Here is a 13,440-nt window from a genome sequence, read left to right on the forward strand (position 1 = left end):
TCAGCATAAACTGAACATTGAAACAGTCTAGGGGGAGTTAGCGCAGGATTGTTATATTAGAATTAATTAGTATGCACTAGTGTGCCTAATGTTTCGGCAAATTTGTGTATATGTTGTAAGTAAAAGTCTCAAACACTTGCACCACTGCAAAGGCCATATATGCATTCTACTAATCAGACTGTAATTTAGATCTCTTTCTAGGTTTGAGCATGCTGCCACCCAGTGGCCGGTTATGGCACTGCAAGCGCATCGCTGCTGCTTCTCTCTCTCCCCCTCACACACTGAACTTTAAGGCCACCACTACACTTTCTGACACATCTCACTATTTCTGTTTCTCAGGAAATGTGCACTTCCGTCTTTTGTCGCCTCAAGCCCCGCATTTTCCATTTCCATGGCAGCCTTCAGTTGTTCAACAACCTGTGTGTGAAAAGGTGTTGCCACATAAGAGGACGACAGCGTTCAGGAAAATGTGAAACTTATTCTATTTATAGACTCCTTATCGTCTGACAAACAGAGCGCGGCAGCAGTGCTGCCCAACCAGCTGTGCGCACAGAGGAGGAAGCGTGCTTTCGTTTTCTTCTCAGAAAGGAGGCGAGGAAGTGATTTGCTGCGTTGGGGCCAGACCACTTCAGTTAAAGTTTCAGCAGCGAGGAGGCTTGCTGTTTGAAGTGGGGCTGATGGAGTTCTCTGATCACATCAAGACGGCCAACGTGGAGGATGTTGTGCTCCGGCAGCCGCTCCACCCGCCGAGCAGAGGCACCCTGTGCATCACCGGCCACCACCTGCTCTTCTCGGACAGGGAGGAGGGCACCCACCGGCAGGTTTTACTGCTCCTCAGGAACATCGATGCCATTGAGAAGAGGTGAGGGAGGCAGGAGGAGATAAAAATGAGAGGCTATGAGTGGAAAATATACATCCTGACAAGTAGTCAGGGAGTTATCATGAAATAAACGAGTACAGGCTAGAATAACATGGCACCATGTGATTCCAAAAGGTTAAAACATGATATTTGATTCAATACAATTAATAACAAAAACGGTGTGTTTAAATGCTTAAAAGGGTAGTTACAAGATTTAATAGTGGTTGTATTCATTCATTATGAGGTTTATGGTTGCTGACTCCAAACCAATAATCATACTAATCCACACTGTCTCAACTGTGCCAGTGAATGCTCCAATGTCTAATGGACCTCCTCAAATCTTTCTAACCAGTGTGGAAAACCTTTCGGCCGGCTTCTTCTCTAGTGCAGGCCACGGTAAAAGGTTGGACATCCTCGGCGTTGCCATGTGTCTGCTGTGTGCCGCTCCTGTTGCCCACAGTGCTGAAGAAGAAAAATTTGCTAACAAGATGACACTAGCTCTCTTTTTTTTTTTTTTTTTTTTTTTTTGTCGTTGTCTACACATGCACAACCTCTGTGCTGCTTGCTTGTAACAGTTTTTTTTCACAGCTTTGTGACAGCATTTCTGCAGCCACTTGATGTATTTTAAGCCAGAGTTAGGTGTTGCTCATTAATTTGTCAGCAAGACGAACCCTCCCTCTCCTTCCTTTTCTGCTGCAAGTCAAGCCTCCCGCTCTGCTAGGGGCTTTAAGGGGGTTTGGGGAGGTGGGCATGGGGCTATTGTTTTCATAGTTCCGTGTATGAATCACTGTGGAATGTGTATTTGTGTAGGATGTCTGGATCATCAGGGACCGTTACCATCAAGTGTAAAGACCTGCGTGTTCTACAGCTTGACATCCCAGGCATGGAGCAGTGTCTCAACATTGCACACTCCATCGAGGTATTTGCAGTAATAACACAACACAACTGAGACACGGGAACGCACAGGAACTAGAAAATCTGTATTATTTTGTCTGTATTTTACAAATGTTCTCTGATGTGATCCTGTAGACCCTGTCCAGTCTGGACTGCGTGTCGGAGATGTATCCCTTCTTTTACAGACCCACTGATCTCAGTCTGCAGAGCCACTGGGGTCTGTCATCCCCTGAAATGCACTACAGCCAAATGAAACAGCTCGTAAGCCATATATAAATCTCTATATTTACTTGATTCTGTTGTTTTGGAATGTAATCCCGTGCATAGAGGTGAGGGGTTAGGAGTGGAGAGACAGTGAGGCTTCAGACAATACATGGAGGTCTGGATGTGGATTGTTATGTTCTCGTCAAAGAGCTTACACCTTTGGTGCGTGCAACCTTTTCCAATGATGATCTGACAACCACATGACAGGAAAATGCCAGGGAAGCAGAATGTAGGGGTCGAGATTCAGGATATCCCTGTTGCTTAGCTTTCATTTGTTTTCCCTTAACTGTAGAATGTGCTGCTCACAGCTTGAATTCGTGCTTAATGTCTTCCTCTGGGAATACCACGTTGCTATGGTGAGGGGTGGGCCCGGATGGCCGCCTTGTTGTGTGGGTTTTATCGTCACAGAATGTTGGATATCTGTCTTTGCCATCAGGCTAGACACGGTGACATGCTGGCGTGTCTACATACTTCTGTCATGCCACCACTGGCATGGGAGATGCGCTTTGCTTTGTAGTTGGAATCTTTATATTGTAAATAGTGACCTTTAACTTTTTTGGCCTAGGGTTAGATGAGATTGAACTGTCCAACTGAGAAACCCTAACAAACCTACGCTCATGAGATAGAACGATTAACCTACAGTCTAAATGAACAAAGTAAATGCTGCTAGCTTGTATGGCCCACAGAGCAGCAGACAATTCAAACCTTGTGAAATATAAGCTAACCAAACGCTGCTGGCTTGTATGGCTCACTCAGCAGCTTACCAAACAAAGAAATATCGCAACCAACCAACATAAATACCTGGCCTAGTCAACAGCAGTAGTACAGCAGAAATTACTTTTGGGTCTCTGCTGTAGACTTGAAGACCTAAAGTAAAGAAAAAGAGCAATAATGTTACCGAGTTTTATAGGTACACATTTTCTCTACTCTGGAAGAAGCCAGACAATGTGTGTCTTTATGCTAAGCTAAGCTAGCTGGCTGCTAACTGTAACTTTGTATTTTTTCATACAGTAGTCTTAGCAGTGGTGAGTCTCCCATATACCTCTAACAGAGAAAGGAAATAAGTGCATTTCCCCAAACTCTTTACAGCTTTAAATCCTTCAGCACTAAAAAATACACTAAGGATTAGCGTGGAGTCACTGTGCTTCTGAAAAAAATTGTATTTCTTTTGTGACTTCAGTGTGGTGACGATGCTTAAGTACTAAAGTCCTTTATAAGTCACTTGACTATTTGCACTGTTTGCAGCATGACAAGTGGAGGTTGAGCAGCGTGAACAGAGACTACTCAGTGTGTCCCTCCTACCCCCCAGCAGTCATCGTCCCAAGCAGCATCGACGATGACACGCTGAGGAAGGTGGCCAAATTCAGACAGGGAGGACGCTTCCCTGTCCTCTGCTACTACCACAGGAAGAATGGCGTGGTGAGGTCTTTTAACTGCCACTTATTGCTTGCACATGCAGCCCAGCACTACTAACTATAAGCAAACAAATACTTTTCAGGTGATCATGCGCAGCAGTCAGCCGCTGACGGGAGCCAACAGGAAGCGCTGCAGGGAAGACGAGCTCCTCCTCCAGGCTGTGATTGAGGGCTCAGACAAAGGTTACATTATTGACACCCGCTCCAGTCAGCAGGCCCAACAGGCCCGGATGACGGGTGGAGGGTTTGAGTCCAAGTCGTGCTACAGCCGCTGGAAGAGGCTGCACAGACAAATGGAAAGGTGCGCATATGTATGGATGAAGATGCTGTTGACTGCTTGATGCTACAGATCTGTCCCACCAAACTCAACCGTCTCAATCAATTTTCTTCATATACATGTGCAGGGGTAAAGCACTCCAGGAGAGCCTAATTAAACTGGTGGAGGCCTGTGGCGACGAGTCCCACAACATGGACCGCTGGCTCAGTAAGCTGGAGAATTCAAAGTGGCTGTCGCACGTGCAAACTGCTCTGTCAACTGCCGGCCTGCTGGCGGAGTGTGTGGAGAGGTAGGAGCTGCTACCACACTGCGTATGTGATGGGATTATAGACTGCTTATAAAAGATGTGTGATGTAAAGAGTGAAGCCACTGGGGAAGTACTTTAATGTGAAATGCCACTGGTGGTTGCTAGGTGCAGTCCCTAGAAAACCTATCTCATGTTTGGAAACCTGCAGCTGCAGTAGCATAGTAGAATCCCGAAATAAATAATACAGTAATATTAAGCTGTTTAATTTGTAGTATGAATTTATTAAGCATAAGTGCCTCTCCTGTGTGAGTTATCTAACAACTAAATTAAAAAAAGTGCCACAGATAAAGGCTAGACAAGGAAGTAAGGCCAGGAATGCAAGTAATTTAATCACTGACACGCCCTTTCCAAAGTATTTAAATCCTCTCTCAAGCACGAATAGGGAGGTTTTTGTAATTGCTGCTTAAAAACAAATGTATTGTCTATTTTTTATATATATAAAAGAACAAGACTTTAACATGGCTATTGTTTTTCACCCAGGGACGGTCATTCAGTTCTGGTTCACGGCTCCGAAGGCACGGACTCCTCTTTGCTCATCAGCACTCTGGCCCAGCTCATCATGGACCCAAGCTGCCGCACACTGGAGGGCTTCCTGGCTCTGCTGGAGAGGGAGTGGGTGCAGGTGAGCACCTGAGCGCATGTGTGGAAGACAGAGACTCACGGTGATCAATGACAGATAGAAACACTTAAAGCAAAAGTTACAAATAGTTCCAATGATATGCTCTGTAAACAAGGGGGATTTCTCTGACTCTGACATGAGGAAGCACTCCAAATCTCATTTCCTTAAAATTTATTCATTTTTATTTTATACACACAGTTCAAAAAAGTTTAAAGGGGTTGTTTAATACATTTAGATAAGACTCAGATGAGAATCCAAAATAATAAAGCACCTGTGAAAGCACACTGTTTAACATTTTCAATATTGCTTCAGAGCTAACCGCAGAACACACACATGTGGTAACGACCAAATCTCTCACTGAAAGGATATTGCTCCACAGTCCACCCCTGACAGGAACTGCCTTGACGAATAAATAAGATAATATTCAGTCTGCTGCCTGTTGACAGACTGCGAGAGGTTTAAACACACCATTTTCCAGCGGTTGCAGTCTTTGTTTCAGCTTCATTGTGCTATTGAGCAAACACCAGAAGACGGTGGAGAGGGTCGGCATTAGAACCGAAAGTCAAATACAAGAACTCACTGAGAACTTAAGAACAGAACTGAGAACAGAACTTCAAATTGACACTATACATGGAGTAGATTATCTGATTGAGAAGCAACTTGCTACAAAGATTTTCAGTGATTTGCCAGAAATTGCTGTAACTCCTCAACACTTAAAGCTAAGTTCAAATTCATACCAGCATACTGATACTAAGAGGAATCTCAAGAGGATTAGAAGATCTGGTTAGGTTTTATGAGTATCTTCACATCAACACTGTATTTGGCTTCATCTGCACAAAAATGCTAAATTATATTTTCAGTTTAAAGCAAAAATGCTGATATGTTCCACTAAAACAGATAAAAACTTATGGAGGAAGGCGATGGACTTAACCAAAGCAACCAACGTACACTTCCTAATATTGTGTAGGTCTCCCTTGTGACTCCAAAACAGTTTTGACTCATCAGACAATGGACATGGGCCTCCTGAGGTTGTCCTGTGGTGTCTGACAACAGGATGTTGTTAGTGGGGGGCCTTTGGGTCCTATGGGTTGATGGGAGGGGCCTCTGTGGATCATCCCACAGATACTTGATCAGTTTGGGATCTAGTGAATTTGGAGGCCAGGTCAACACCTTGTGCTGTTTTTCATGTTTTTTGAATTGTTCCTAAAGCGTTTTTGTGTGTGTGTCAGGCTGCATCCTGCTGGGGATGGCTGCTGCCATCAAAGAGTGTCATTGCTATGGGGTGGGGGTGCCTGGTCTGGTCTAGGTGGGTGGTACATGTCTAAGTAACATCCACATGAATGCCAGGTCCAAAAGTTTCCCAGGAGAACATTGTATTGTTTCAAGATGGTCAGTGTTATTCACTTCTTCTGTCAGTGGTTTTAATGTTGTGGCTGATCGGTGTACATGCATCGAACAATGAGCATATTTTTTGTTGTTGCGTATTTCAACATGTGTTCCTTTTGACTGCTGAAACCGCTGTTAGCTCTACCCTTTGCTTCAAAGTGAATTACACATCCAAGGTAACTGAAACAGAAAATGAGCTCCGCTAAAGCGTCTGTGTGTTCTTCTCTGCAGGCAGGACACCCGTTCCAGCAGCGGTGTGCCCACTCAGCCTATTCCCATGCTCGTCTGCAGCAGGAGTCTCCGGTCTTCCTGCTGCTGTTGGACTGTGTGTGGCAGCTGTGGCGTCAGTTCCCCCTGGCGCTGGGCTTCTCTGAGGCGCTGCTCCTGAGGCTGGCGACTGACGTCTACGCCTCTGACTATGGCACCTTTCTGTGTAACAACGATCAGGACAGGTCAGCTTAATTTTATCCTCTTAAAAGTGACTACACAAAGCTTCATTTAGCATTTTGAATTTAAAATGTGTTTTTTCCCCCCCTCCCTTTCTCCTCACTCGTTTCTATCAGGTGTACCCTGGGAGTGAAGGACAAGACTCACTGTTTGTTCCAGGTCCTACTGAGGCCCGGGGATAGGGATTTCTATTCTAACCCCCTGTATGAGCCCACTGAGCTAGCAATCTGGCCCTCAGTTCACCCTCAGTCCCTGCAGCTCTGGAGAGGTGAGCTTTGATTGACAAACCTATTCAAACCTGATCTTTTTGACCTGTGTTCAGCAACAGCAGTGATGCTCAGTCAGTACTGTAGCCTCAAATGTCCAAGCATGTTTCCAAACCAAACATAACTAAAAGATAAGGTTAGATAAGCCTTTATTGATCCCTGTGGGGACATTTATTGTGTTGCAAATGCAAATTTAGTAGAAATAAAAACAACTAAAGAAAAGCATTATAAAATAGAATATATTAATATTTAAAGAATGTATAGAATTGCAAATCGCTTAAACCCCATATTTAATTGTACAAAGACAACAGATCAAATGTTGAAACTGAGAAATTGATTGTTTTTTTCAAATACAAATGCTCATTTTGAATTTGAAATGGCAGCATTTGGGAACTGAGAAGACCATCTGTAGTTCTAAAATTACGATGTTTCCCTGTTCTTATTTTACATACAGTTCAGGCCTCCTTTGTCATATATTTTGTTTCAGATTGTGCTCAATTACTTCTAATGAGGATCAGGTCTGGACTGTTGCCAGGCCTGTTTAGCATTTAGACTCTTTTACTACAGCAGCATGCTGTTGTAATACTTGCAGATTGTGGTTTGGAATTACATTGCCAGAATAAGCAAGGCCTCGCCTGAAGAAGACATCATCTGGGTGGCAGCGTATGTTGCTCCATAACCTAAAAGTATCATTCTGCATTAATGCTGCCTTCACAGGTGTACAGGTACCCTGTAGGTAACACTGTACCCTGAGTTGCTTGGGGTGTGTGACTGTGTCCACGCTTGTGTGAATGAATGTGGATACAAAACCATCATATACTATAAATGCAAGTGTTACCATTGGTGGTGGCAGCAGTGGCAAACAGTAATCAGAATCAGAATCAGCTTTAATGGCCAAGTATGTACACATACAAGGAATTTGACTCCGGCGACTTTGCTCTCTTGTACAGAAACAACGTAAATAAGTGAAAGAAAAATAAAATTAAATAAAATAAATCTCAATCTGTACACATAAAATATTCTTGCATACTTGTGCTGCCTACGATTAAGGGCGGGTTTCACAGGAAGAGTCCAACTAAATGGCCCCCTCTTGTAAGTGGAAACCTTCGATAAGACCTGAACTCACAACTCGTGTACATGACTTTCAGTCTGTTACAAACTCAGCCTCTCTTGATTCCCTTTTACATCCAATTATATTACTCACTGGTTGCTAACCATGAGTGTCCCACCAGGTGGGTTTTTTTTTGTTTTTTTTAGCATTACACAATATTTTAGACTTTAACAGACTTTATTAATCCACAAGGGAAACTGCTTGGTCACAGTAGCTCAGCTGCACATAAGAAACACTCTCGAGAACCACAAGTCAAAAGAGAAATAGGTGAAGCTAGTTAAAAAATTAAAAATAATAAAATAAAATAAAGTAATTTAAAAAAAAAAAGAACAATAATAAAAAATAAATAAAATTTAAGGAAAAAGTTATCTTTACAGAATGGTTGTACAGCTGGATCGAGAAAGGTATGAATAATGTCCTGTCGCTGAATCATTCTGTTGGAGAATGAGCTCCGTTGTCGCTCTATAGTCTGGTGTAGTGGGTGTGAGGGATTGTCCATGATGCACAGCAGTTTGTCCATTGTCCTCCAGTCTCTCACTGCCACAAATGTCTCCTCCTGTCCTTTTTGCTGGTACTGCTCCCCCAACAAACCACTGCGAAGTACAGGGCGCTCGCAACAACAGACTGGTGGAAAGTCTTCAGCAACTTGCTGCATGTATTACAAGACCTGAGCTTCCTCAGGAAGTAGAGTCTACTCAGGCCCTTCTTGCACACAGCATCGCTGTTGTCCCTTCAGTCCAGTCCGCTGTTCATGTGGACTCCCAGGTACTTATAGTGGTCCACTACTTCCACCTCCAGCCCCTGGATGGTGATGGGCTCCGCTGGTGTCCTCTTTCTCCTGAAGTAAATGACCAGCCCCTTGGTCTTGTCCATATTCAGGAGTAGGTGGTTTGCATGGGACCACTCTACAAAGTCTCCAATCAATGTCCTGTACTCCACCTTTTCACCTTTACAACTTTTTTTTAAAATAAGGTTTGAATTATTTGCAGTTTTTAGTATATAAATGTATTAGTTTTATTTACATTTCCCACAGCATTTTTGAACTTTTTAGGAAACAAGGCTACAATCATAAGTTGTGTTTTAAGCTTTCAGTGTGGCTGATTTCATTTAAGTGTTGTTGCTCACTCAATCGTATGTCTTGCCCTTAGGCTATTTTCTGAGGTGGACCCAGGAGGCTCGTATCCTTGAAGAGGCCCAGGAGGAAATAAGGAACATGGTTATTGAGTGGGGGAAACTGGCGCTCAGTTGATGTGCCGCCACCGTGTGGATGGATGAATGTATTTCAAAGAGGAATGTAAATGACGTGCAATGCATTGACAGTCTACTATGTTTTAATGTACAGTATTTTTTACTCTTTCATAAAAAAATATATTACAAAAAACTATTGTTGTGGTTATTTAGAGGAATAATCAGACATTCAGGAAGTAAGATAAGAAGACTACAAACATATAAATATAGTTCTAGTCCAGGAAACTGCAGTCATTGGCAACAGTCCCTTATCTGCTTGTCTACATAATGTGAAATACTAATAATAATGCCACTAGTTAGCAATCTATATGCGGTCATACCTCCATATGAGTCATTTTTTCTCTAATAACTATGATTGTTCAGTGTAACTGCAGTGGGATTAAGTATTTTCGGACATATATTCACTCATAAATATTACCCATAGACGAAGGCTGTATAACTGACACACCTCCCAGTCCTGTTAAGCTCAGCTAAACACTCTTCACAATACAAATCCCTGTGCGCAGCAAGTCAGCATGTTTGCACACACGGAGCTTTGCAAGCTGGAGACTGTAGTCCCGTTTAGTCAAGAGCCCACAAGCACCGGCGGTTTTACAAAATAGACAAGGACCACATCGCCCAGCATGACTTCATACACCTGTTTACGTATCCTGCGGTTACTGGGTGGACTGAGATGGTGGTGATGGGTTATTTAATTCTGACAACTTAAATGCCATCTTATCGGCTGTTATTTTAGAGGATAAGTTTCATCTTCTGGCTTTGGGTCAACAATCATCAAATTCGTAAGTACTCAGATAATAATTTAAATTTAAATTTCAAAGCAATGTGTTCATACCTTAGTTATCAGTTCTATTCATTGCTGTCCCTTTGGTCTGGTTAAGTTCAATGTCTCTTTTTTAAGGCGTACTTGGACATGCAGTTGGCCGTGAGGGTCTGTGCGCCCACCGGGGCTGTGCTGGGCCTGTTCCGCCGAGGCTGCCTAAGCAGGGCGCGGATCTGGCCCGTCGGCAGCTTCTGTTCTTTTCGCAGGCAGATGAGCAGATGGAACAGCCAGGACGCTGGCAACCCCACACCTCAGCAGGAAAACCCACGTGTCCTCATTACAGGTGATACCCATTGTCTTCTGTCTTTGGCACACGGGAGTTGCTCCCATCTGATTTTTATTTACTCTGAGAACCTTGGACTTTGTCACAGCTACCCAAACCCTTGAAGCTGCCATTGTTTTCTCACTGTGTAGCCACTGCCTTGTACTGTTGGCCACTAAGCAGTTACAACAGAATTTGTATGCCTTGCTCATTGGCACCTTATAAAGGAGAGTTACAAGCAGATACAAATTTTCAATTAATATGCTGGATTATTACAATGATGGATTTGTGTCGGGGCATAAGTGGAATACTACAGACATGTGGTGCCTTTTTTCGAGTTGTTTTCACCCTGCACTGGGAGCAGGACCCTGTTTGGATTCATCACAATAGGGTACGAACAGACAGTACTGGTGAGATAAAGAGCCCAATGGGTGACTGTTGAGAGAATAATAGCATGCTGTCACTTTTTGTCTCTGGTTAAAGCATGGAAACAAACAAAAGGCTTTTTTTTTTTTTTGTTCAGCTGAAACATGACGCGCCAAAATACATGGATTCATCTTTCTCCACTTTACCAATATCTGGATTGATAAAGTATTATACTAATCTCTGTCTGCAGGTGGTCTTGGGCAGTTAGGTATGGGACTTGCAGAGATGCTGAGGTGAGATGCGTGGAAATTTTGGTGAATTTTCTTTTTTATGTTTGAAATCTGAACGTTGTTATATCTTTATGAGTGTCCAGAAAGCAGTATGGAACAGAGAATGTAATCCTGTCAGACATCAAGAAGCCTCCACCTCATGTTTTCACCAGTGGTATGCAAAAACATCTGATTCAAGATTTTTTATGTTCTGTTTTATCACTTTTACTCACACAATATAAAACTATGTTTAGCTTTTCAATGATATCCCCATCTCCCTGTCTTTTCCCTTTAGGCCCATTTGTATATGCCGATGTGTTGGACTACAAGCTCCTCAGAGAACTGATTGTAAACAACCGTATCACTTGGCTGGTGCACTACAGCGCTCTGCTCAGTGCCGTGGGGGAGGCGAATGTGGCTCTGGCACGAAAGATCAACATCACAGGTTTGCTTAAATATACGTACTATTAATATGTACCTTGTTTTGAGGCTCATTCGCATTTGAACTGTTTCTCTCTGATCCTCTGCTGCAAATTTAGGCTTGCATAATGTGCTGGACTTGGCACTAGAGAACTGCCTGCGCCTCTTTGTCCCCAGCACCATTGGAGCGTTCGGCCCCTCTTCTCCACGTGACCCTGCCCCTGACCTCTGTGTCCAAAGACCTCGAACCATCTATGGCGTGTCTAAAGTGCACGGTGAATTGATGGGAGAGGTAAAACTTAAAACTCACACGTGTTTACAGAGATGCCAGTTTGCCTGAGAAGGTTCTTAGTCATCCAGGTCATGGTTTATCCAAATAGTGTTTTAAAAAAGGCAACTGGACTTGTAGAGTTTTTGAGAAGATGTTTCACCACTCATCCGTGTAGTTTCTTCAGACTGAAGATAGATTTAATATAAATTACCAAATCTAGATATAAGTCAGTTTCTCTTTTTTTAGTATCTCCATCATAAATATGGCTTGGACTTCCGCTGCCTCCGATACCCCGGTGTGATATCAGTCAACACACCTCCTGGTGGAGGAACTACAGGTATTGTTCTATCTCACATCTGCATGGGTTTTGTAAATCAGTGACAGTCAAGTGGATGTTGTGGACTAAGCGCTCTGGATCTCTGTCTTCACAGACTATGCAGTTCAAATCTTCCACGATGCTCTCAGCACAGGTCATCACGAGTGCTACCTGCGATCGGACACGCGTCTTCCCATGATGCATATCTCTGACTGCCACCGTGCCACAGTGGAGTTCATGCAGGCTCCAGAGTGCCAGTTGTCACTGCGTACCTACAACATAGCTGCCATGAGCTTCACTCCAGAAGAGGTGGCCCAAGAGATCCGCAAGCATCTCCCTCACTTTAAAGTCACCTACAATCCTGACTCTGTCCGCCAGACTATTGGTACGTCTTCACACCCATCTTTACAGTGCTTTTTGCCATTAAAATGTGTACTGCTTGGCAGAATGGGTATCATGAATTTGTCGAAATATTTAGGTGCTCTGTTAGTTTGACATGAAAACTTTCACTTCTTTTATGTTTAAAGCTCGCTGGTAGGAGTGATTTTGCTATCTTAATAAAATTCACATGATAGATGTAATGTGGTCATCTCTTGTCACTTTGCAGCAGACAGCTGGCCTGTGAGATTTGACGACACCAATGCGAGGAGAGACTGGGGCTGGGCATCGTCCTTCGGTATAGAGGAGCTGGTGTCTGACATGCTGCGCTCCATTCGAGACAAGAGGACCGTCGAGGGTTTACCAGTCAGCTAGCGGGACCTGCTCCACAGAGACTGAACCTACCGCTGACTTTTCTTCATCCTGCATTCTTCAACGACTTTTCACTTCACTGTTTACATATTGTCAACCAGCATGCTCTGTTACTCTGGACCATTACGACAATGTGCCAAGGACTGATTGTAAAACACGAATCCTCAGTCAGAACCTTTTAACATACAGTGGAAAGTGAGACGTCATGCACTTGTGCACAGACACACACATTTGCAGTCTTTTTCAGGGAAACTGTCAAACCCTCTCTCCATCCTTGTTGTTTTTAATTGTTATCATGGTATAAGCATCACTTTTCACCTGGGTGCGTTGCATCGCATGGAACATCAAAGTATTTCTTAACATATAGAGATTTCCAACTGTCATGTAAACAGCTTACATCAACAGTCTGTTACAATGTCTATTACAATGTCTGAAACAAATGGATCAATTGCACATTTATAGTAAAATGTTCACTTTTATTCTCAGTTCACCTGGAATGGCTGGCTCACTTAGCTCTGGGCTGTAATGACACATCATGTACTCCGGCTGTTTTATAAAGCAGTCTTTTATAATATAGTCTATCAAGTGAAAAGCACACACTATATACGACCCTAATACCCTTGCTGTTGCATCTAACATGAAGCCTTTATTTTACTATACTTTGCCAGCAGTGTGATTTTGGTTATGAACGAGTATCAAATGGAGCCTTATTTACTTTTGAAAACCGTGCTGTGTACTTTGCAACAGACATTAAATAATAAAGAAGTTATTTACCCAAACGGCACTGACCATTGTATAGTCCTGAAGTTTGTCTGTCCTTTTTACATGCAAGCAAACAACGAATACAATCATTGTAATAATTCAAACCAC

The 13,440-nt window shown here is 43.1% G+C and overlaps 2 protein-coding genes across 2 annotated transcripts; both read left to right on the top strand.

The window, feature by feature from the left end:
- Window positions 1-458: 458 nt before the first annotated feature.
- LOC311505871 (myotubularin-related protein 9) lies at window positions 459-9,942 on the top strand. Its single transcript, XM_084569679.1, has 11 exons — window positions 459-862; window positions 1,212-1,262; window positions 1,670-1,778; window positions 1,889-2,014; window positions 3,263-3,436; window positions 3,516-3,733; window positions 3,837-3,998; window positions 4,497-4,638; window positions 6,253-6,473; window positions 6,585-6,736; window positions 8,994-9,942. The coding sequence occupies exons 1-11, from the start codon at window positions 678-680 to the stop codon at window positions 9,092-9,094; spliced, it is 1,641 nt and encodes a 546-aa protein (XP_084425805.1). The 5' UTR covers window positions 459-677; the 3' UTR covers window positions 9,095-9,942.
- A 64-nt stretch (window positions 9,943-10,006) lies between these two features.
- On the top strand, window positions 10,007-13,224 carry tdh2 (L-threonine dehydrogenase 2; the record flags this gene model as incomplete). Its single annotated transcript, XM_084569688.1, has 8 exons — window positions 10,007-10,199; window positions 10,795-10,837; window positions 10,918-10,988; window positions 11,109-11,258; window positions 11,353-11,525; window positions 11,751-11,841; window positions 11,936-12,205; window positions 12,428-13,224. 8 exons carry the CDS (start codon window positions 10,007-10,009, stop codon window positions 12,571-12,573), a joined length of 1,137 nt encoding a protein of 378 aa, XP_084425814.1. The 3' UTR covers window positions 12,574-13,224.
- Between the last annotated feature and the right edge of the window lie 216 nt (window positions 13,225-13,440).

Source organism: Chelon labrosus, assembly GCF_963514085.1.
Source record: "Chelon labrosus genome assembly, chromosome: 20".
Taxonomy (NCBI): Eukaryota; Metazoa; Chordata; class Actinopteri; order Mugiliformes; family Mugilidae; genus Chelon; species Chelon labrosus.

Excerpts from the sequence above, each read along its gene's own strand:
- LOC311505871 (XM_084569679.1), top strand. The coding sequence starts at position 678 with ATGGAGTTCTCTGATCACATCAAGACGGCCAACGTGGAGGATGTTGTG. Across the intron at positions 1,263-1,669 it reads AGTGCAGGCCACGGTAAAAG|GATGTCTGGATCATCAGGGA; the intron begins GTTGGACATCCT and ends GTATTTGTGTAG. Across the intron at positions 2,015-3,262 it reads ACAGCCAAATGAAACAGCTC|CATGACAAGTGGAGGTTGAG; the intron begins GTAAGCCATATA and ends CACTGTTTGCAG.